The following is a 24382-nucleotide window of genomic DNA, read 5'->3' as shown; positions in this document are numbered from 1 at the left end:
AGAATCCAGTCACAATTATTACTACCCAAAATTTCAGAATTCTTCTCAAAGAAAATGGCAAAGAGTATACATCTCATATTCGAAGAACTAATCCACCAATACAATGAAACCAATGTATGGCTTTACGAAAGCAAGGGACACCAGATAATTTACACTTAGTCACAAAAGACAAAAGAAGAGACAAAAGAAAAAATCCTAAGTGGTTGGAAACACTCATAGAGCCAAAAAAAGCTTCATAAACAAGAGCCATCAAAGGACAGTTGCTCAGCAAAAGCAACCTACAAGAATATTGCAAATTAATGCAAAAATTTTCTAAACATAATTGTTCAGACTGTGCTACAATGTCAGAATGATTTGAAATAAGGCTGAAATAAAGAAAAAATGTAAGTCCTATCACTTCAATCACTATTATACTTATACGGAAAAGCTGTAGATAGTAACTAAAGTAAAGAAGTAAAGCAGTTGAAAGCAGATTTCAAACAAAAAGAAGGCTACGTTACCGACAGAAATAAAGTAAAGATAGCCAAGATTCATGCACAAAAACAATAGCACACAAATATATTTGGATATGATATAAGTTTTCCCTAAAAAATAAAAGAAAGATTCGAAGACCAGCACAACAAAGGCCTGCATTATAAAGCCAGAAGAAAGAGTATTCCCCAGAAGTCGGTCTCCCTGCAACTTTCCGTGCAACTCTCCCTTTGTCGCCCCCTTCACTCCTTTCCTATGTTTAAATTTTAGTTTTAGCTAGTTAGAATTGGTTTTGGTATTAGAGTCTGTATAAAGTGCACTACAACGCCAGAAGGATGTGAAATAAGGCTGACATAAAGAAAGACCTTAAGTCCTATCACTTCAATCACTACCGTACTTGTATAGAAAAGTTGTGGATAGTAACTAAAGTAAAAAAGTAAAACAGCAGAAAGCAGATTCCAAACAAAAAGAAGGTCACGTTACTAACAGAAATAAAGTAAAGATAGCAAAGATTTCCACATAAAAGTAATAACACACAGATATATTCGAATATGACATCAGATTCTCATAAAAAATAAAGGAAAGGTTCGAAAACCAGCACAACAAAAAACCTGCACTATAAAGCCAGAAGAAGGAGCATTCCTCGAAGGACAGTCTCTTTGTAACTTTCTCTGTAACTCTCCCTTTGTCGCCCCCTTTTCTCCTTTCATATGTTTAAATTTTAGTTTTAGCTAGTTGGTCTTGGTTTTGTATCAGAGCTTGTATCGAGTGCGCTACAACGCCAGAAAGATGTGAAATAAGACTGACATAAAGGAAGAACTTAAGTTTTATCCCTTCAATCACTACCGTACTTGTACGAAAAAGCTGTGGATACTAACTAAAGTGAAAAAGTAAAAGCAATCGAAAGCAGTAAAGTAGCCGAAAGCATATTCCAAATAAAGAAAAGGCCACATTACTGATAGAAATAAAGTAAAGATAGCCAAGATTCACGCACAAAAGCAATAGCACACATGTATATTCGGATATGACATAAGATTCTCATAAAAAATAAAGAAAAGATTTGAAGACCAGCACAACGAAAGACCTGCACTATAAAACTAGAAGAATGAGCATTCCCGAGAGGACGGTCTCTTTACAACTCTCTCTGCAACTCTCCCTGCAACTCTACCTTTGTTGCCTCATCTCCTTTCTTATGTTTAAATTTTAGTTTTAGTTAGTTGGTGTTGGTTTTGGTAATAGAGCAGTGTACTACAATGCCATAAGAATGTGAAATAAGGATGAGATAAATAAAGAACTTAAATCCTATCATTTCAATCACTGCCTTACTTGTACGAAAAAGCAGTGGATAATAACTAAAGTAAATGAGTAAAGCAACCGAAAGTATATTTAAAACAAAAAGAAGGCCACATTACTGAAAGAAATAAAATAAATATAGCAAAGATTCCCGCACAAAAACAATAACACACACATGTATTCAAATATGACATAAGATTCTCCTCAAAAATAAAGAAAATATTTGAAAACCAGTACAACGGAATACCTGCAGTATAAAGCTAGAAGAAGGAGCATTCCTCGAATGACGGTCTCTTTGCAACTCTTCCCTTGTCGTCCCCTTCTTTGCTTTCTTATGTTTAAATTTTAGTTTTAAGTAGTTGGACTTGGTTTTGGTATCAGAACCTGTGTAGAGTGCGATACAACACCAGAATGACGTGAAATAAGGATGACATAAAGAAAGAACTTAAGTCCTATCCCTTTAATCATTACCATACTTATACGAAAAAGCTGTGGATAGTGACAAAAGTAAAGAAGTAAAGCAACCGAAAGCGCAGTAAAACAACCAAAAACATATTTTAAACAAAAAGAAGCCACGTTACTGACATAAGTAAAGTAACGTTAGCCAAGATTCGTGCACAAAAACAATAATACACAGATATATTTGGATATGACATAAGATTCCTCTCAAAAATAAGGATAAGATTCGAAAACCAGCACAGCGGAAGAAGGAGCATTCTCTGGAGGACGGTCCCTCTGCAACTCTCCATTTGCCGCTCTCTTCTCTCATTTCCTAGGTTTAAATTTTAGTTTTAGCTAGTTGGAATTGGTTTTGTATCAGAGCCTGTATAAAGAGCAGTATAATGCCAGAAGGATGTGAAATAAGGCCCACATAAAGAAAAACTTAAAACATATCTCTTCAATCAATACCGTACTTGTACGGAAAAAATATGGATAATGACTAAAGTAAAGAACTAATACAACCGAAAGCATACTTCAAACAAAAAGGTCACATTACCGACAGACATAAAGTATACAGAGTCAAGATTCACACACAAAAGCAATAATATACAGATATATTCAGATATGACATAAAATTTCCCTCAAAAATAAAGGAAAGATTCGAAGACTAGAACATCAAAAGACCTGTGCTATAAAGCCAGAATAATGAGCATTCCCTAAAGGACGGTCTCCCTACAATTCTTCCTGCAACTCTCCCTTTATGAGCTCCTTCTCTCCTTTCCTATGTTTAAATTTTAATTTGAGTTAGTTGGTCTTGGTTTTGGTATCAGAGCCTATATAGATTGCGCCACAATGCCATAAGGATGTGAAATAAGGCCGAGATAAATAAAAAACTTAAGTCATATCCCTTCAATCACTACTGTACTTATACAGAAAAGCTGTGGATAGCGACTAAAGTAAAAAAGAAAAGCTGCGAAAAAGATCCAAAACAAAAAGAAGGCCACGCTACTGAAAGAAATAAAGTAAAGATAGCCAAGATTCTCGCACAAAAACAATAACACACAGATATATTCAGATATGACATAAGATTCTCCTCAAAAATAAAGGAAAGATTCGAAAACCAACACAGCGGAAAACCTGTACTATAAAGTATAAAGTGAGAAGAAGGAGCATTCCACAGATGATGGTCTCTATGCAACTCTCCATTTGTTGCCCCCTTCTATCATTTCCGATGTTTAAATTTTAGTTTTAACTAGTTGGTCTTGGTTTCTGTATCAGAACCTGTATATGGTGCGCTACAACGCTAGAAGGATGTGAAATAAGACTACAAAGAACTTAAGTCCTATCCCTTCAATCACTACCGTACTTATACGAAAAAGTTGTGGATAGTGACTAAAGTGAAGAAGTAAAGCAGTCGAAAATAGTAAAGTAGCCAAAGGTAGATTCCAAACCAAAAGAAGGTTATGTTACCGACAGAAATAAAATAAAGATAGCCAAAATTCGTGCACAAAAGCAATAACACACAAATATATTAAGATATATCATAAGATTCCTCTAAAAAATAAAGGAAAAGATTCAAATACCAGGAGCATTCCCTAGAGGACGGTCTCTCTGCAACTCTCCCTTTGTTGCCCCTTTCTCTCATTTCTTTTGTTTAAATTTTAGTTTTAACTAGTTGGTCTTTGTTTGGTATCAAAGCTTCTATAGAATGCGCTACAACGCTAGAAGGATGTGAAATAATGATGACATAAAGGAAGAACTTAAGTCCTATCCTTTCAATCACTATCGTATTTGTACGGAAAACTGTAGATAGTGACTTAAGTAAAAAAGTAAAGCAGTCGAAAGCAGTAAAGTAGTCGAAAGCAGATTCCAAACAAAAAGAAGGCCACGTTGCTGATAGAAATAATGTAAAGATAGCCAAGATTCCCGCACAAAAGCAAGAGCTACAGATATATTCAGATATGACATAAGATTCCTCTAAAAAATAAGGGAAAGATTCGAAGACCGGCACAACAGAAAACTTGTACTATAAAGCCAAAAGAAAGAGTCTTCAATGTTTAAGTTTAATTTGAATTTGCATGCTACGCCAAAATATAATATAAGATTATTTGGTAATAAGAGATATCTGAAAATTCTGAAACCCAAAAGACAAAGGCACTGGGGAGTATCTATTGAGGCAGATGCCAGAAGGAGAAACCAGCTATATGGTGAGGGTAATATGACAGAAGATCTTAAAGCCAGACGAAGCTTGTATGGAATGGATGATTGACACTTACACAACACACACTATAACACTAAGGGTCAGAAAATAGTTCAGAAGGAAGAATTGAGTGAAACCATGCCAGAACCACTACAAACTATAAAAGGACATTTCAAATTATTTAATATTGGTACTTGAAAATCAGAAAAAGTTTGATGGAAATTTTAACTAACCTTATAAGAAAAATAGAAAACGAAGAATCTGAAATGCACAATTTAGAATTAGATAAAACCTTTTAATATATTTCAGAAAATGTAGTGAAAAGATGAGTAAAATATGAAACAACGATCTATAATCCACAATTACTAATAGGTAGAACTATAACAAAATATTTCATATGAATAAAAAGAGTATGAGGTAACAATCCAAAAAATATTTGCCTTCGGAACGAGAACAAAGGTTATAACTACTAACCTAAAAAGAAATTTTTGGAATTAAATCCAGAAGACTTGAGACTCATTACAGATGAAAAAGAATTGAAGATTGAAAGCACGTTGAAAAAATGACCAGACTATATAAAGAAAATAAAATTTTGAAGTATGAACATCCTAACATTGAAGAAACACCACACCCAAATTACAGAAGTCATGACATCTGTAATTTATTAGAAAAACTAATATAGAAAAAGCGTGAATTAATACACAAAATCATATAGTACAAAAAATTGCAGCATTGGAAGACTTAGTGGCAAAAGTAAAATTACAATAATTTTTGTAAACCAAATACGAGAGTGCATTTCCTACCTATCACAATATTTAAAACCTCTACAAGAAAAGCTAAAAAAAGATAGAGAGTATTTTTGAGATGAATAAAATCGAAAACATATCCTCAAAATCCAATAGATTTGTCAAAAATTACCTAAGTTAGAATTTTCTTTGGGCTGGAAAAATTTTAAAAATTTTAAAAAAATTTGGGATGAAAAGATTTTAAAAATTTGAAAAAAAAAATTCTTCAATAGTGAATTTTTAGGGCATCAAACAGGCCCTAAAACATCGAAAGCAGACTTAAAACTTAAGGAAAGTAAAATACTTCAGCCTCTATTCAGATAATGGGAATTCCTCTTACTCGTCTAATTCAACTTGAACAGCATGTAGAAAAAAATAATAAAAATTATATGAACAAAGGAACCGATTAGTATTTATCTTTAAAAAAAAAAAAACTAGTTGACTGCCAAAGTACTTGACAGCATTTGTTCTGGAACCGAATCGAAGAAGTGCCGATTCAGGTGAATTGCTGTGAATCGGCTAAAAATATATAAATATTTTAAAAAGTGATTTAAAGATGAAAGAGGCATTGGCAGTTGGGCACTCTTTGCATCGGCCAGCGACCTGAAGATAAATTTATGAAAACGCTGCTCAATTTTTGGTATATTTACTGAAAGCCACATAATATTTGAAATATTGCAAATAACAGATTAACTTGGGAGACGCCTGTGTTAGGCTTGAAGAAGAGAGGGCGTAGAAAGCTCACCGCTCTTTACGGCCGGACGAGAGTGCTGAAGGAAGTGCCCATTAGGGGAAAGAGAATAAGAAAAAAAGTTTACATTGAAAGGAAAAGAAGGGTAAAGAAAAAAAAAAGATTTTTTTTTTGTTTGGATGAGTAATTAATAAAGAGCAAAAAAAAAGAGCTAAGAACTGTGTGAGTGTAAAGAAAAAAAAAGAAGAAACAGAAAATAACTTTTTAATATAATTTTAATCCCTTTAAAACTTAAGAAATTAAAAGGAAATGATTGGGTGTTCCTTTCTTATTCTTTCTTTCCATTTTTTTTGCTATTTCTTTTTTTTTCCCTGCCCTTCAGTCAATTTTTTCTCTTTCCCTTTATCCAAACAATGCCTTAAGCGAAAATGTTTTTAACAATTTTTTTTTCTACACCACAATTTTTATTTTTTTATTTTGGTTATTAAAAAAAATATAAAAAATGTGATTGGTGTTTTTTTTAAAAGTTCTTTTCATCAAGTGTGACACTTTTTTGTCGAATGTGTATTTGTAAATTATTTCTAAATCAAGTGATATATGAACTTTTGATTCAGTAGGTGGTTATTTATAAACATCACTAAATTTGAAATGTTTATTCGTAAATTTCTCGTGGCGCCTGCGTCTCCGCTCAAACCTGTAATAAGACCCGGAAGCCAAAGATCCTTTGCTTCAGCCTTTTGATTCCAATAATCGCGGAATTCTGGTCCACAGGAGTCGGCCGTCGAAAGCGAGTTATGCTGACTGGGAAGAATGGCGACGGAAAGGACGAGGCATCGTGGAAAAACTTCCTCCGACAGCGGCTTGCCGGCCTTTTAATCAGTGCTCGCGTGTGTTCTTCGTGGGTGGCTATGGCTTCCTGTTCATGGCGACCTCAGAGATTTCCTGTTTCACACGTTTATCTTTTCCATTTGATTTTTTTGGTTGGAAATTACTGGAGTTAATAGACTCTTGATGAATAGTCAACGGTTTACGACGAGTTTTTTTGTGTTCTCTGGGCTTAAGAGATGATGACACGCGACGTCTTCCTCTCTTCCTCCTCCACACTCGTCTGCTCTGCTCCCTTTTGATGGTGAATAGCCACGGGGCGCAATTCCGCGCCGAATAGGTTTTCAGTGCTCTGATCCCACGCCATGTCGGCTTCACCTGCCGTGTTCGCCTGGCCGAACACCCCTTCTCGAACGGCGGCATCGCCGAGAAACAATAGGTTGTTGGTGAAGCCCTTTCTCGCTGGCGGAAGCGGCAGGAGGTCGTCTTTGTGTGGAGCATTCCTGAGGAATTCGATTCAGATTGATCGGCGATTCGGCATCGAAAGTTTCAGGACTAAAACCGTGATGGAGTGGCAGGATTGCAGGTACGCTGTCTGATTTCACCTGGGTTCCCTTTTCACTTTTTGATAGTAGTGTTTAATGAGAACTTCATGTGATTCATTCTGCGCTTTCCATAATCAAATTTGTGGGGTTTGGGGGTTTTTGTTTTTCCTGGTCTGCTGTTTTTGACCGAAGAACAATAAGGAAACTGATCTATGTTTTGGAAAACTGGATTGTTTTTTTAAAAAATAATTATTGCACATGGTGAATCTGCACTGAAACTGTATAATTTAGTGGGGTTCAGAATTTGTCTTCTAAATTGTTTTACTGATACCTGCTTATGCCATTGTGGGATGTCGAGTTTCGTGGGATTTCTTCCGAGAGAGAGATTGAATGCAACTTGGTTTTCCTTTTTCCAAGAATAAAAACATCCATTCTAGATTATTGCCATTTCCTTTAAAGCGGAGCACTGATCAGACCAACTTATGCAGGGCAGTAGTGGAAGTTGAAGTTCCTTGTTCAGTAGCTTATGACTATTATTCAGAACGTGAGGCCATTCCCCGTTGGATGCCGATGATATCATCCGTAAAGGTTGTTGGAAGTTTGATTATGGAAATATTTCTCTGTTGCCACCTGCTTATCCTGTTTCAGATGAAATGCTATGCATTTTGTTTTATTATGCTTCCAAGCACCATAATGATGCATATTTCGGAAAGACCTGCAATTGGTACTCCCCATCTATTTATTTCTGCAAATCGGCCAATTTTTCATGTTTAGAAAGCAAAACGTGCTAAGTTTCTGCAAATAGCTCGTGCCAAACATCTGCAGGCTCAAATTTGCAAAAGGGCCAGAGACACCGTCCACATACGACCCTATAGACGCACACGAACGTGTTCATGTACAAAGATAGGCGATATATATATATATATATCTGCTATATCGATTTCTGAATTTCTGAAGCACTTAGGTCCTGAGTAGATGTTAGAATTATCTGGAAGTCATTTCCTGCTGAACAAATTATGGTAGATCATATTTGTGAACCTTCATTCTGCCTGAGATGTCTACTCATTAGAAGGTTAAGTCTACAAAATTTGGACCGAGATATCTACCCACTAGTTTTATCCTTCTTGTGCTAAATTTCCTGCATTCATCTATATGCACGACACAGAGCATAAATCAATTTAAAGAGCACCTTATTTCTTAATCCAAAGGGTACGACTTGGATTCATTTGTACATCTCTACTGTAAATGTCCAAAAGGTACTTTTATTATTCAAATTGTAAAGGGCTCTGAGGTTCAGCAATTCAAGCATTGTACAATTATTAGGTGCACTTTTGTGTTTGTGCTGTTTTAAATTAGAATCTGCTAAATGATGCCTTCCATAATTATGAAAGTCATCTCTTCCAGATACGGCCTTTTTCTTTTCCTTTGTTTTTTCTGTGCAAAATCCTTCTTTCTATAAATGGCACTCTCTCTGAATCACTTTCAGCATGGTATTCAGCATAGAACACTTGCTGAGTCACATGCGTGTTTTCCCTTTCTTTCTTCCTTAAAGTCCCTTTGTAGTCTGTTCGTAAAAACAAAACAGAAAACTTCAGTATCATTCTTTCCTTTGGTTCCTTCCTTGGTGTTCAAGTTTTATACCACAACCTAGGGAACTCATAACAACTATCAAGGAAATATACATCCCCAGAATCAGAGTCACTAGTGAGACTTACCTGGTGCATAAACACTGCGGGACAGTATGATACAATGCAGTATGTAGTACATCTCATTGTAAAATATTTGTGCTCCTTAAGTTTCATTTACTTTTCCCTTTTAGTGAAACACATTAAGACGGCTTAGATATTGATCCATACTTTAGATTATTAAATGATAAAAGCCACATATTCTAGAGAGCTTAAAGGAAGGTGTGTGAAATCTAGGGTTTCTGAAGTCTTGTTCAAGAGAATAAGGTGTGTGAAATCTTCACTCATGAGTTGGGGAAAACTATTTTGAATAGTTAAGTTAATTAGCGTTGCCTTCTTTCTCATGCTACACATATCTAGTGTATAGTTTTCTATTGAGATATTGACTGCAATGTGTGCTAGTGTTTGTGAGATATCAGCAGCTTGCTATCTGGATTGTTATTGTCTCGAGGTTTAGAACTGTTTGGTTTGATATTATCATTATTATTATTTTTATGCTCCTGTCAGTGTGAGCTTTTAGATTGTTTAGAATTCCTATTTTTTTTTAAATATTTTTAAACAAGTACATATTTTATTTTAGGTCCTCCTTGCAGATCAGAATACGAATCCACAAGAACACCCTTATTCAAAAAGAAAGAGAAAAAAAAATCATAGTTTTTGTCTTTGTAGTTCTTTTTTCATTCTTCTTCGCTTAAATGGAAAAAGAAGGAAGCATAAACCAATGCTGCAAAATGTAAATGACGTATCATGTCACTCGATGGTTACATTACATTACAACTTTAATGAAAAAACAATACAACTACACCCTTGAAGCTAGTTTCAAAGATATAATTGTACTGTACAGGATGTAACTTATAATGTTCCCCCGTCTCTTGTCATGGTTATAGACAGAAATATCATTCTCGAGCTTCTAACGAAGAGGTTATTTTTTATATTTTTCAGCAAAGTTATTTTTCTTTGGAAAATGTCAAGAAAATCTTGGCAAATTTTGGAAAATGAAAAGAAAAACCTAAAATCTAGATAAAAATAAAATAAATGAGAAACTAATAAGAAAATATAAAAAAACTACATAAAATGATCAAAATAATGTCTTAATGATGATAAATAATTTGCCTTCAATTTAAAAGGTGAATTATGATGTTAACTGTAAAAAGAAGAAAAATGAAAAAAAAAAGAAAAACAGATGAGAAAAGAACACAGCAAAAACATGATAAAATACGATAAATATAACGAGACAAAAGGGGTCAGGAGAGAGATCATGGGATGGTCAAGCAAGTGTATCAGTGCTTGGTTCAGCCAGGCCATATGAGAAAGCGAAAGCACTCGCGAAGTGAAGCAATGATATTAGCAAAGCCCATGATTTTCACATTTTTTTTTCAAGAAAACACTTTTTTTTAGGATTTTCTCGTTTTTGTCTGTTAAAGTTTTCTAGAGTCAACTTGAGTCTTTCTGAAATATTAGCAAGTAGACAATGGTCTACTTATTGTTTTCTTATATTTTAGTGGACTGAAATTGTAAATATGTAGTCAACACCCTAATCTCTTTTAAAAGAGATTAGGGTTACGTGAATGACACAAGAAAGTTGCCTCTCTCTCTCTCTCTCTCTCTCTCTCACGTCCCTTTCTTCCTCCAATATTCAACATGGTATCAGAGCAATGGACCTAGGGCTGTGCGATCTAGGGTTTCACGCCTAGGGTTCCCTCCTTATCTCATTTCTCTTCTCTTCCTCCAAACTAGGGTTTCACGCCTTGGGTTCCTGCTGTTTACAAAACAAGCAAGTTGATTGTTTGGTGGAAAGGGACTAATCACGTTTAACATGTAGAAACGTGATCAACACCCTTGTGCTGTTGTTGCCGTGGAAGACATGGAGAAATGTTGATGAAGTTGCTGCCGTGGAAGAAGATGGTGGATCTGATCAAGATGTATCAGATCTAAGTTTCTGTTGCCGTGGAAGAATATCTATGCCGCTCAGATCTGGTTATCAAATCTGATTTTCTGTTGCCGTGGAAGAAAACCTATGCCGTTATGTATCAAATCTGCCCTAAAGAGATCTGATTTTTTTTCTGCCATGGAAGACGATTTGTGACGTGATATATCAGATCTGCCCTTTTATTGTCGCTGCATAAGATCGTGTGGGGCAGAGTTAATCTGCTGGTTGTGGGTACAGTGTGACGTGAGAAGTTGTTGTGGGTAGAGTCATGTTGCTGGTTGAAGATGCAGTTTGACTTGAGGAGAAATATCTACAAATCGTGAATGTGAAATCAGTAAAGTGAGGCTTTGTGAGGTGTTAACTGCTGCTAATCGAGTAGCAGTAGTCTTTTGTCGTTGGGGGAAGAAGTTTCAGCCATCAGATCTGACCTTTGTTGCCATGGAAGAAGTTCTTGGGCGTTCAGATCTGTCTAGTCGTGTGGTGCTTGGTGGATTCCCACAGGCTAAGTCTGCTATTTTTGTGTTAGTGTTCAACCTGCTGCACATCATTTGGTTGTGGTCTGCGTGTTCGAATGCAATTTTTTTTATGGCTGACCTGCGTGTTCGAGTGCAATTTTTTTTTATGGCTGACGGTAGTAGGTCAAAAGGGTCTTCTTCATCTACTGCAACTTCGTCATAGTCTACGGATGCTATGGTTGAGTCTCCTACCTGTTCTCCTATACCTCCATCGTATTATCTCAACTTAAGCAAGGAAGAATATGATTAGGTTCTTGCTAGGAGGTCTACTCTTGCCTCAACCAGCACAACTGTTATAGACTCGGTTCTCTCTGTTGGTGCCCCTACCAGTGACCCAGGTATGATATGGATGATTGACTCAGGAGCATCCAGGCATTGTTGTAATCAGCCACAGATGTTTTTATCGTTTACCAGGTTCACTACACCACAACACGTCAGGTTGGCTGATGGCAAGTTGTCCCCTATTCTGGGTAGCGGTGATATCTATCTCACACCTTTTGGGACCATTACACATGTGCTATATGCTCCTCGATTTCCTATTAACATGTTATCTGTTAAGCAATTGGTTAGAGATTTACAGTGTAGAGTCATTTTTTATCATGGTTCATGTTCTTTTCAGAACTTACAAACTGGAAAGATGATTGGTGGCGGCCATGAACAGGAAGGGGCTCTATTTTCTCTCTGTCCCTGTAGATGTTGCTGCATCCTCTTTCATGTCAAAGCCTTCTCCTTTGCAGTGGCATCTCAGACTGGGTCATCCGTCTGTGTCCAAGCTTCGTCGCATTTTTCCCGATATTTCTGTGTCAGAGTCATTCTTATGTGATGCATGCTAGTTAGGCAAATATACACGTAGTAGTTTCCCTTCAAGTCAGAGTCCATCGAGTCAAAGTCCCTTTGATCTTCTGCATGTTGATGTTTGGGGTCCAAGTCGTGTTTCTTGTCGTTCACATTTTTTGTATTACCTTGTTTTGGTTGATGATTTTACTAGAGTCAGTTGGGTATTTTTGTTACGGGACAGGTCTGAAGTCATCTATATTCTTCAAAAATTTGTCAATGAAATAAAAACTCAGTTTGGTGTTGTTGTAAAAAATATTCGCACTGATAATGCTCTTGAATTTAAATCTTCAGTTCTACTCAAATTTTATGCCAATCATGGGATCCGACCACAATATACATGTCCTCACACATCCCAACAAAATGGTGCTGCTGAACGCAAACATCGACAACTTCTAAATGTGGCCCGTACCCTCATGTTGCATACTCATATGCTTACCTACTTTTGGGGTCATGCTATTCTTACCGCACGTTATCTCACCAACAGATTGTCCTCGTCTGCCATCTAAGAACGCATCCCCATTCAAATACTATATCCAGATCGACCATTATTTCATGTACCTTCTAAAGTATTTGGATGCACTTGTTTTGCACACATCTTGGGCCTAAACAAAAACAAACTTGCTGCTCAAGCTATCAAATGTGTGTTCATTGGATATTTTGCCAATAAAAAAGACTATCGATGTTTTGATCCCCATACTAAGAAAGAGATCGTTAGTGCAGATGTTACATTCTTTGAGTTTCGTCCTTATTTTTTCGCTCCAAGTACCACTGTGTCTGAGCTTCCAATGTCTGTTCCTCTTCCTATTCCCCTAATATCACTTGAGTTGATCCCGCCCTCTCCACCATTATCAGGTGATCGTTTTCTTGATCCTCCAATAGTCTATACCCAACGTCAAGGTCCCTCTCCTAACCGCCCACCAACGTCTTCTCATGAGGTAAGTTCTAATGATAAGACTGGCTCAGGAAGAAATGATGACTATTCTGCAGATGATCTACCTATTGCTATTCGTAAGGGTCAGCGACAGTGCACAAGACATCCGATTTCTAACTCTGTTTCTATGGACCATTTGAGCACAAGTTTGGTGCAGTTTGATCGAGCTATGGCTAGTCGTACTATTCCGACCTCTCACCACCAAGCCTTATTAGATTCATGATGGAAGCATGCTATGCAGGAAGAAATGGATGCTCTTCTTTTTAGGGAGACTTGGGACTTAGTGGACCTACCGTTGAATTGTGATGTTGTTGGCTTCAAATGGGTATTCACCATCAAATATCATTCTGATGGGTCTGTAGAGCGATTCAAAGCTCGTCTTGTGGCTAAAGGCTATACACAGACTTATGGGGTGGACTTCTTCGAGACGTTCTCGCATGTGGCATGGTTAGATACTATTCGCCTAATTATATCTCTCGCATTTCAGCAGGATTGGCCTCTTTTTCAGCTTGATGTGAAAAATGCATTTTTATATGGTGATCTCTCTGAAACAGTTTATATGCAACAACCACCTGGTTTTGAACGACAGGGAGAGTGTTCCAAGGTATGCAAACTCAAAAAGGCTATCTATGGACTTAAACAAAGTCCCCGTGCATGGTTCCATAAGCTAAGTGAGGTTGTCTCTAAATGTGGATTTCGAAGATCTCAGCTTGATCACTCGTTGTTTATCAAGCGAGGGACTTCTGGTATAGTGATATTGATTGTATATGTTGATGATATTGTTCTCACTGGAGAAAATATTCAAGAGATAGCTCAGATAAAGGAGTTCTTACAAAAACACTTTGTCACAAAAGATCTTGGTCAACTTCGATATTTCTTTGGTATTGAAGTGGCTCATAGTAGTAAATGGATTGTGATGTCTCAAAGGAAATATGTTCTTGATCTTCTGCAGGAAACAAGGTTATTGGGAGCCAAACCTGCTACACTTCCCATGAATCTTCGCATTCATATGCATGATGATGAATCAGAGGCTTTTGACTCTCGTTCTTACAGATCTCTGATAGGGAAACTTTTATATTTGACCATCATTCGTCCAAACATCAGCTTTGCTGTAAATATGCTTAGTCAATTCATGGAGAAACCTCAAAGTTCATTGGGAGCTTGAAATCAGTCCCGGAAAAGGGGTTATGGTTCAAAAAAGGAGAATGTGTGGACATAGAAGCATATAGTGATGCTGATTATGCAGGGTCAGTAAATGAAGATCTACTACAGGTTTTTGCGTCTTTATTGGTGGGAATCTTATTTCTTGGAGGAGCAACAAACAGAATGTGGTTGCTAGATCGAGTGCCGAGTCTGAATATAGAGCTATGGCTCAAACGGCAACTGAAATGTCATGGGTCAAATCAGTGCTTGTAGAATTGGGAATTTCAGTGAAACTTCCTATGAAGATGTATTGTGATAACAGAGCCGCTACCTACATTGCAAATAACCATGTTTTTCATGAGAGGACGAAACACATTGAAGTGGATTGCCATTATGTTCGAGACTTGGTCCAAGAAGGAGTCATTAGCATGATCCACGTTTCCTCTGAACATCAAACAACTGAAATGTTTAATAAAGCTCTTCCCATTGGAGATTTCTTGAGAGGATGTAACAAGCTGAGCATGATTGATATCTATGCTCCAGCTTGAGGGGGAGTGTTAAAGTTTTCTAGAGTCAATTTGAGTCTTTTTGAAATATTAGAAAGTAGACAAGGGTCTACTTATTGTTTTCTTATATTTTAGTGGACTGAAATTGTAAATATGTAGTCAACGCCCTAATCTCTTTTAAAAGAGATTAAGGTTACGGGAATGGCACAAGAAAGTTTCCTCTCTCTCTCTCACACACACACACGTCCCTTTCTTCCTCCAATATTCAACATTGTCCTTTTTTTGGTTAATATGGTGATATTTATAATTTATCGCTATGGTCACATTACTGTAGAGTGCAAGATATATTGCACCTCCAAATAACATACCCCTGTATTTTACGTCATGGCACAATACAAGGTAGGAAACATTGCACCTCCAAAACACAAAAAAGCAACAAAAATCTTTCTTTTTTCTTTTTAAACTTAAAGTTACATGAATTCCTTAAGGCTGAAGATTAAGCTTGTCTAGAGGCATTTTTTCACATTTGGAATAAAAGAATAAAATTTAGGATTAATTTGTGCAAAAAAACAAGGCTTTCATGGTTTTTCAAACAGGAGCCATATCTATTCTCCAAACAGAAGTAGGTGATGCACAACAATTATTTGATTTCCATTAAGTATTGAGAGTAATTTAAGTGGTCAAGTTTAAATATTAAAAATTTCTAATGAAAATGTGCATGTTGTAGGTAACATATACTTGTTATTTTGTTAGTTTATGAAAATGTGCATGTTGTAGGTAACATATACATGTTATTTTGTTAGATTTTCTCCTTCTCCTGATCTTTCCTTATTTTTTATATTCTTATGATCAGGTGCTAAAAGATAAACCTCATTTATCAGAATGGACCCTTTCATATGAATATTTTGGCCGAGATTACACATTCTCATGGCTTGCTCATAATTTACAGGTTTAACTATCATCACCTTTTTCCATCTTGTAATTCCTTAAACTGGAACATATTCATATGAGGCAAATTCTTTTGTTGCCTCAGTTATCTGTCTTGCCACTGATATCTGTCATGATGATCCTTTTTACAGCCAATGCCCAACCAAAAGATTCATTGGCGATCTCTTGGTGGTACCCCTAACAGGTAAAAGGAATTGATACTACATGTGCATATGCTAATTATTGCAAGAAACTGATCAACCAGATGCTTGTTCAGGTCACTTACCTCTTTTCTGCAAGGGCTTTGTTCATGTTAATTTCAGTTTTACGAGCATCAGAATCTCAGATATCTAGTAGGGGTTAATTGAACATGTAACATGTGATATCCTTACTGTTTGGTCTTTACAAGTATTGTTTTTTAAAGATTCATGAAAGATAAGCTTGGAATTGTGATCTAATTACTTTCTCATCTTGCTTCTGCTTGTCACTTTTCAATCTTTCATTTCCTTGCTTTTAATGTTTGTTTTGGGGTGGGGGGTGGTGGCAAGGGAGTTGTGGTTGGGGAAGCTGTTAGATTTTGGGTGTCGAAGTATAACCCACGTCCAGATTGAGCAAAGGAAAGATAAGAGAGAGAATAGGAAAAGAAAAATGAGGAAGGGAGGTGAGTGTTTACATTCTCACACAACCCATTTATATAGTGATCCCTCTACACAATTTACAAGAATCTAGAATGAAACAATCACAATAATCTAGAGCCTAGAGTGAAACAACACATTAATCTAGAGCTTAGAGTGAAGCAACACATTAATCTAGAGCCTAGAGTGAAGCAACACTTTAATCTAGAGTCTAGAATAAAACAATTACAGAAATTACAATCATAATCCTGCTTAGATAAATGTGCTCCGACATGGTTAGACGTGTTGGATCTGGATCAGATTAGATCCAACATCTTATCATCCTCGCTCAAGTTGTATATGGTTTTGCAGAATCGTTGCTTCGTTAGTCCTTTTGTAAATAAGTCTGCAACTTGTTCATCTGTATGAACATAAATAGGCTGAATCTCCTTGTCTTCCACCTTTTGTCTAATAAAGTGTTGATCAATCTCAATGTGCTTTGTTCGACCATGTTGTATGAGATTAAAAGCAATGTTAATAGCGCTTTGATTGTCGCACATTAACATTGACGTTTTAATCTTTTCTCCAATGTCTTCTAGCAAATGTCTAACCCATGTGACTTCAGTAGCACCTGCAGCCATGCATCTGTATTCTGCTTCAGTGCTGGATCTTGTCACTGCCTTTTGCTTTCAACAACTCCAAGACACAAGATTACGTCCAATGAAAATACAAAAACCAGAAATGGACTTTCTTTGATCGGGATCTCCAGCCCAATCTGCATTTGTGAATGTTACAAGTTGATGTCCAACAGTTATATTTTCACTTTTACCATAAACTAAGCCATCTCCTGTTGTCCCTTTTAGATATCTTAATATTCTTTTGACAACATCCATGTGAGTATCTCTAGGTGCATGTATAAATTGAGATACTTGATTCACAGTATATATAATATCTGGTCTAGTGAATGTAAGATATTGAAGTGCCCCAACAATACTTCGATATTGTGTAGGATCTTCATATAACTCTCCATCCTGAGCACTTGGTCTTTGATTTAGAACACTAGGAGTTCCAACAGGCTTACAATCAGACATACCTATCTTTTTCAGTAGATCCAACGTGTATTTCTGTTGTGTCAATGTGAGGCGATCATTGTGCCTATCAGTCTCCACTCCAAGAAAGAATCATAAATCACCAAGCTCTTTCATTTTGAAGTTTTGCATCATCAAAACTTTAACTTCTTCTATGTGTTTTTCTGAATTGCCTGTGATAACAATATCATCAACATATATAAGAAGTAAAGTAAATATGTTTTCCTTTCGATAGATGAAAAGAGAGTGATCTAAAGGACATCTCCGAAAACCACATTCTTGAATCTTGCAGGAGAAACTGTCAAACCACGAGCGTGAGGCCTGTTTGAGTCCATAAATAGATTTTCTCAGTTTACAAACCCATGCATGAGGATCTCCTTTTTTATATCCTGGAGGTTGTTCCATATATACTTCCTCCCTCAAATCACCATGAAGAAAAACATTCTTCACGTCCATTTGATGTAGTCTCCATCTATGTTCAACTGCCAATGATATAATCACACGGATTGTTCCTATTTTGATCACAGGGCCGAATGTTTCATCATAATCTTCTCCATATTGTTGTGTGAAGCCTCGTGCCACCAATCTTGCCTTGTATCTTTCTACACTGCCATCAGGTTTATATTTAATTTTATAAATCCATTTCGAACCTACTACATTATTTTTTTTGGGTCTAGGAACAACTTTCCATGTCCCACATTCATGCAATGCATCTATTTCTTCATTCATTGCCTTGATCCAATGCGACGACTTGGATGCTTCCTCAAAAGAAGTAGGTTCATCTCGTTTTATAACTTGAGACATAAAGAGCTGAAAATCTAAGGAGAGATTATCATAGCTTACCCATCTATGAATGGGGTGTCACACTCGTATCGATCTTCTAACAGGCTGATCATAGATTTCAACGTGGGAAGAGGTCGGATTGCCATCTCTCCTTCTTTTTTGACGAGTGTAAACCTGTCCTGAAAATCGACATGAAGCATTGTTTTCTCCTTCTTTCACAGCTGGAACAAGTTCTTTGTTTCCTTCTATTTGTGTGATATGTGAAGATCCTATCTCATCATGTGGATGTGATTCTAGACTGCCTCCTGCAAATAACTCAACACTTACCCAAGGATCATATGATTACACGGTTTGAGAATTCTCCATAGAAATGTTAAAATAATGTTCATCATACACAACATTTCTCGATACTTTGATGTGTCTGGTTGTAGGGTCATAACATCTGAAACCTTTGTATTCATTTGCATCGCCAATGAACCTGTACTGCACTGCTTTGCTTTGAAATTTATTTCTCAATGACAAGTCAATGTGAACATAGCACACACATGCAAAAACCCTTAAATCATTGTAGTTTGGATTTCGATAAAAAAGAGTGAAGTAAGGAGATTTTGAATCCAAAACTGTCCTGGGCAAACGATTTATTATATGCACAGCAGTGTGAAAAGCCTCCGTCCATAGAGTAATAGGAGTATTACTATCATGCATCATACTCATACCACTTTCCACGTTGTGACGATGTTTTCGTTCAACTACACCATTTTATTGTAGGGTGTATGGGCAGGAAATCTATCGAGTTATCCCATTTTCTCGTAAAAAGTTAATAAAGTCATGTGAAGAATATTCTCCCCCACCCTCACAATGGAAATGCACAACTTTAGACGATAACTGTGTTTGGATCATGACATGAAATTCTCGAAGATACTAAACACTTCTGATTTTTGTTTCATGAAGTGAATCCAAGTATATCGAGAATAAGAATCTATGAACAAAACATAATAGCGAGAGCCAGACAAAGAATCAATGGGAGCTGGCCCCCATACATAAGAATAGACAATCTCAAAAGGTTTAGAAGCTCTTTTATTGATATTATGAAAAGGAAGTATATGACTCTTTGCTAAGTTTTTGAAATTTTTTCTTCAAATATAGAATATGTTTCTCTGAAATTTGAGAATAGATTTCAGCAAGACTGATCCATAGCTGTCCTGCTGTACAATCATCAGAAAGAGAAATCAACACTTCTTGAGAGAGCGTTGATGTGATATACGCAACAAGACTTTGATCTCGTTTCATCCATGTTATAAATTGAGGGTTACGAATTTCCTGAGTGGCAATTGTCTCTCCTCTCTCATTCTTAACCTCTTGTTGAATGAACTGTGGTGGGATTGGAATGGAGCCATCAAGACGTCCATACAGATCTTGACTCCTTATGAAAGGAGTGATCTTCCTTTTCCATGTAAGATAGTTGGAGTGGTTCAGTTTTTCAGAAATAAGGTGTGGCAAGAAGTTGGAGGACATATTGGATTGTGAGAGAATATCCATTATATATCTATGTAGATACATACGAACAAAAATATAAGAGTGTTGTCAAGATAGATGAAGGATTAGGAGCAGAATGTTTAGAAGGAGTATAAGAGAAAACCAATCAGGAAATTTCAAGTCTGTTCAAACATTCTCCTTGGTAGAACCAGCCAGACCTTGCTCTGATACCATGTTAGAATTTTGGTGTCGAAGTATAACCCACGTCCAGATTGAGCAAAGGAAAGATAAGAAAGAGAATAGGAAAAGAAAAATGAGGAAGGCAGGCGAGTGTTTACATTCTCACACAACCCATTTATATAGTGATCCCTCTACACAATTTATAAAAATCTAGAATGAAACAATCACAATAATCTAGAGCCTAGAGTGAAACAACACATTAATCTAGAGCCTAGAGTGAAGCAACACATTAATCTAGAGCCTAGAGTGAAGCAACACATTAATCTAGAGTCTAGAATAAAACAATTACAGAAATTACAATCATAACCCTGCCTAGATAAATGCGCTCAGACATGGTTAGACGTGTTGGATCTGATTCAGTAGACATGTTGGATCTGGATCAGATTAGTTCCAACATCTTATCAGAAGCAACTAGATTAATTTAGTTCGTGTTGGCAAGATGCCAAGATGTCATATGAAGGGAAATGAATGAGGATTTAGTAGAAAAGAGTAATACTAGATCCAGGAGATGATGAAATATATGAGATATAATGAGAGCATGGAAACGTTGATTAGGCCAAAGCTCACCTCATCCAGTCTATTGAAATGCAGGAATAGGCCTGTGATACAATTAGATCCAAGCATTAAAAGGATGTATGACAAAAAAAGTGAATCATGCATTATGTCACCAACTAGCCTATACTTTACCTCTAGTCAAGTAATCATAATTTTACCATATTCCTCATAATAATATGATTTTATTTACTAACAATGATGAAAGTTGTTTAAGTTCAAATATCAAACGAGTGTGAACATCAGGATATTCACAAGATATTACCAAGACTCTGTTATTTCCTTCATCATGTAACTTGCCTAATGTCAATGCAGTCATAGTGCCATTAAGACGCTGGTATCATATCAAACATCAACTGATAGTATTCTACCTCATTATAGCTGATTAACCTTTGTGCTCTTGAATGAAATTTTGCTTTTACCCTAAAAGATGATGTTGGTATGTAATTTTTTTTTCTAACATCTATTCACGGAATTTACTTTTTGTGACTCTCATTTGGTGCTCAAAACTAAACACATTTTTGTCACTTGAATACTGCAGCATTTCCCCAAAATCCAATTTTTGAGCTTTCGTAGATATTCTTTTGCTTGAAAAATAATAGCTGCTGGAAAAGAAATTTAATCGTCCAACAATGATCTTCGGCTGATCATTACAAATTCCATCCAACAAGAGTGAATTAATGGATATGTGTAACAACAGGTGCAGTGTTGGCCACAGAAAACATGTCTGTGGATTTCAAAAAATCTGTTAAATTAGAGAAGGGGAGCTATTGTACACTCTGCATGGTTGGGCCAACACTTGATTGAGTGGAGATGTAGTGTTGATAGGTAACTATTGGGTAAGGGCATCTCAAAGCTGCTAGGAGCAGACTATAGTAGTGTTTTGAGATGCTGATGTGGACAGAGAATATTCATTAACAAGTGTTAAAAGGTAGCTGGAACATATTGTTGCGGTAGACAACTAGTGGTTGATGTTTTAGATTTTGAAACTGAAATTTACTAATGGATACATTTGTTGTTTATTTTCCGCTTTTATGCTAGGATTATGTGTCAAAGTGCGAACAGTTAACAAGGAAAAATCATAAATTTCTCTCATGGTATAAACTTGTGAGAAATATATTGTCTTATGTCTTTATCCTGTGGAGTTCTGGCCAATAATGGTGGAATTATGTGATTAAATGCAGAGGAGCTGTTAGATTTTTCCCAAGAAGTATATCTTCCTGCACCGTTGAAGTAAGTGTTTAATTTAATGTGGTTCTTTCACTTTTCATCAGACATCCAGAAAAACTCTTCCCTGGCGCTATGTAAAGAAAACTGATAAAAGTGAACCTTGTCATGTGAAATTATGTGAGTTCTATAGGGCCATAGTCATAGTGTCGTATATATATTTTTTGTCTGCTGCAGTTTCCGGATCTTGAATATATTGTTGTAGCATTAGGTTGAAGTCATTTTCTTCTTCAATACTGATGATCCAGTATCAAAGTAGATGGGCTAGTAATATTTGAGAATTAGGACATTCAGTAGAACTAAATATGATATTGAGATTTTCAATTGCAATGGAATTGAACATCGGTTTACACCTAAAACATTTAAGGAACTTTATATCTTTCATTAGATTTAGATCCAATATTTCCTATAGAATTCAGGTAGTGAGCTGGATTGAGTTGCACCAGACTAGTTCACCTTGCTGCAAGTTTTACGGTTATTCATTATGTACGAATCACCCAAAGTTATAATATTTTTCTTCTGATTTGGTCCCTGCCTCTTTTGAGCTTACCATGACTCTGAGTTTGAGGGGGTTCACTGTCAACAAATTTTTATATGTTTTGTCTCTAATCTCTATAGATCTCTGAATGTCTTTAAATACCAGATAGTACTAATGCTGTCAAAGAATGGGGTGCCTTTATCATGTATAAGTATTCCCAATTCACATATCAACTAGTGTATCCAATTGATTAATAGTAACCTGAGCTGCACTATGTAATTCTGCGTAGACTACAGGTAATGCTATCTCCTATGACATTTTTTTCCCCAAGAGATCATGGAGCTTTACTTTGATGATGTATCCATATTTCACCTCAAATTGACAATCGAGCACCATCGTTAGGCACTGTTCATGCTATATTTACAAGAAAACACATAATTTGCAAGTAGTGGCAGGTTGTGCACAGAGAGGGCTAGTTAAAACTTAAAAGTGTTTTTCTTAAAAAAGAAATAAGTGAGAACCTTCCTTCTGTTTTAGTTGTGATGTTTCATGGAGATATATTTTCTTGTGCTTCGTGCCAACAGTGAAATCTAATGAGCATGAGTATAGTCTTTCATAATGGAGCCCCCATCTTGGTAAGGATGTCTTTTATGCAGTTTATTAGATTAAGAGTTGCATGCCGACAACGGTGTCACTCCTATTAAAGTGGTCTTTGATGGCTTTACGTGATTTGCAGCTCACCGTTTCATATGAAGTTCCTGTAGTTCTCTCTCCTTTCACTTCGGTAAGGATCCTTGAATTGTTGCTGGGTCCGTTTTGAAGTAGGTTTTTGGTGTTCTATAAAGCAGACAGTTCAAAGGCTAGAAGCTTCACAATGTTCTTGCTTCTGGATTGCAGCAGGCCTTATTTCTTATGTTCTATGAGCATTTGGATTTGCAGGCACTTAGACCATTTGTGGAAAGCTTTCTTCAGCGTGGCTTGGACAGATTTGCAACATATGTTAAAGAAGATTATGCAGCATATTCTCAAAACGTTTAACGTCTTCTATTAGTGGTAAGATTCAATGGATTTAGTGTTGTATATTTTTTGTTGAAAAGTTTTTCATAATATTGTTTAAAGCAGAGTACATCCAAGTTCTTAAACGTTTTGCAATGTTTTTTGCTTTCCGTTGATTGCGCCCAAGGTTAATTTAGCACGCCAAGAATATGGATGTCGAGGTGCATACACCACCCACCAGAAGCTTTCCTCATGCAACTTTGAAGAAAACCTGGACCTAAATTCTCTCAGGACGGTGGTAAATCTCCTTAAGTACGCTTGCTTGACCTCAAGTTATGCACCTATGTCAGCTTCTCTAAAGAGTCGTTCCTTCGGCGTGGTTTGCCCACATAAATTTAGAATGTTATGCTACCATAGAGTGAAAAGCTGATATTTCACGTAACTGATAATGTTCAGTACCAATTGAAACAATGATAAGCCAGGGTACTTCCAATAGTGTGCTGAAACATGTTACTGAGTCTGCTTGCTTGGTCCAAAACCTTATGCTGCATTCAAATTGGCCCAGGCTGACAGACTTGGTTGCTTTGCAAGGGTGTGAAACACCCTGAAGGGCAGCCTGAGGGTCCCGGCATGCCTTGGTTTCTGCAAAAGGCAGGCGCAACTGGATTGGAACTAGCAACTGACCCCTACCAACTACTAGCCTAGCCAGTTGTGTGATACCCCTCGGGGCTAATGATAGAAGCTCCAGTTCTAGATGAGCGGGAGGATTAATCCCATCACCCAGGCGAGAGTTGAAGCCCCACTCTTTCTCCTTGCCCATAGGTCAGAGTGGCGAAATCTCCTTGTGCTTCAACTTGCTACCCACCCCTTATTGGAAATGCAGTTAATATATTGCCTTTTTTTTGTAGAAGGCCTTCTTTTAAGCTGAAAACATCACAATAGTATCTCTTTCTTACAAAGCCTAAGCCTTTTAAAATTAAGGTTTCCTTTGATGCCCTTGGATCTACTTTTGGATCCTCGGATCTTTTTAAATCCTATTAGTTTGCGTTGCTTGATTTCTTTTTCATTTCTGAGTTTTTGTTTTCATTTCATCGGTTCTTTCTCTCTCTCAGTTCAGGCATCCGACCAATGTGTGTGTGTGGTCTTTTTTTTTTTTTTTTTTAAGTTGTGGGGAGGGGAGGGGAGGGGGTGGGGTTGTTTTGG

General features: G+C 36.7%; 1 protein-coding gene across 2 annotated transcripts; it reads left to right on the top strand.

Moving 5' to 3' along the window:
• The first annotated feature begins 6623 nt into the window (after positions 1-6623).
• On the top strand, positions 6624-23849 carry LOC116266911 (uncharacterized). 2 transcript variants are annotated; one of them, XM_031648390.2, is made up of 8 exons: positions 6624-7292; positions 7740-7839; positions 15652-15747; positions 15878-15930; positions 21663-21711; positions 22920-22967; positions 23123-23236; positions 23367-23849. In XM_031648390.2, the coding sequence occupies exons 1-7, from the start codon at positions 7072-7074 to the stop codon at positions 23219-23221; spliced, it is 666 nt and encodes a 221-aa protein (XP_031504250.1). In that variant the 5' UTR covers positions 6624-7071; the 3' UTR covers positions 23222-23236; positions 23367-23849. The 2 variants fall into 2 exon arrangements, with proteins under 2 accessions (XP_031504250.1, XP_049937180.1); XM_050081223.1 differs by lacking the exon at positions 23367-23849 and having other exon boundaries at positions 23123-23325.
• The last annotated feature ends 533 nt before the right edge of the window (positions 23850-24382 follow it).

The sequence above is a fragment of the Nymphaea colorata genome, chromosome 13, assembly GCF_008831285.2.
Source record: "Nymphaea colorata isolate Beijing-Zhang1983 chromosome 13, ASM883128v2, whole genome shotgun sequence".
NCBI lineage: Eukaryota > Viridiplantae > Streptophyta > Magnoliopsida > Nymphaeales > Nymphaeaceae > Nymphaea > Nymphaea colorata.
This window is presented reverse-complemented; position numbering and strand designations above follow the sequence as displayed.

What these genes read in the sequence shown, in the direction of transcription:
- LOC116266911 (XM_031648390.2), top strand. Translation starts at nt 7,072, where the DNA reads ATGTCGGCTTCACCTGCCGTGTTCGCCTGGCCGAACACCCCTTCTCGA. An exon ending in GGCTTGCTCATAATTTACAG is followed by an intron (nt 15,748 to 15,877) that starts GTTTAACTATCA and finishes TCCTTTTTACAG; the next exon opens with CCAATGCCCAACCAAAAGAT. An exon ending in TATCTTCCTGCACCGTTGAA is followed by an intron (nt 21,712 to 22,919) that starts GTAAGTGTTTAA and finishes CGTGATTTGCAG; the next exon opens with CTCACCGTTTCATATGAAGT.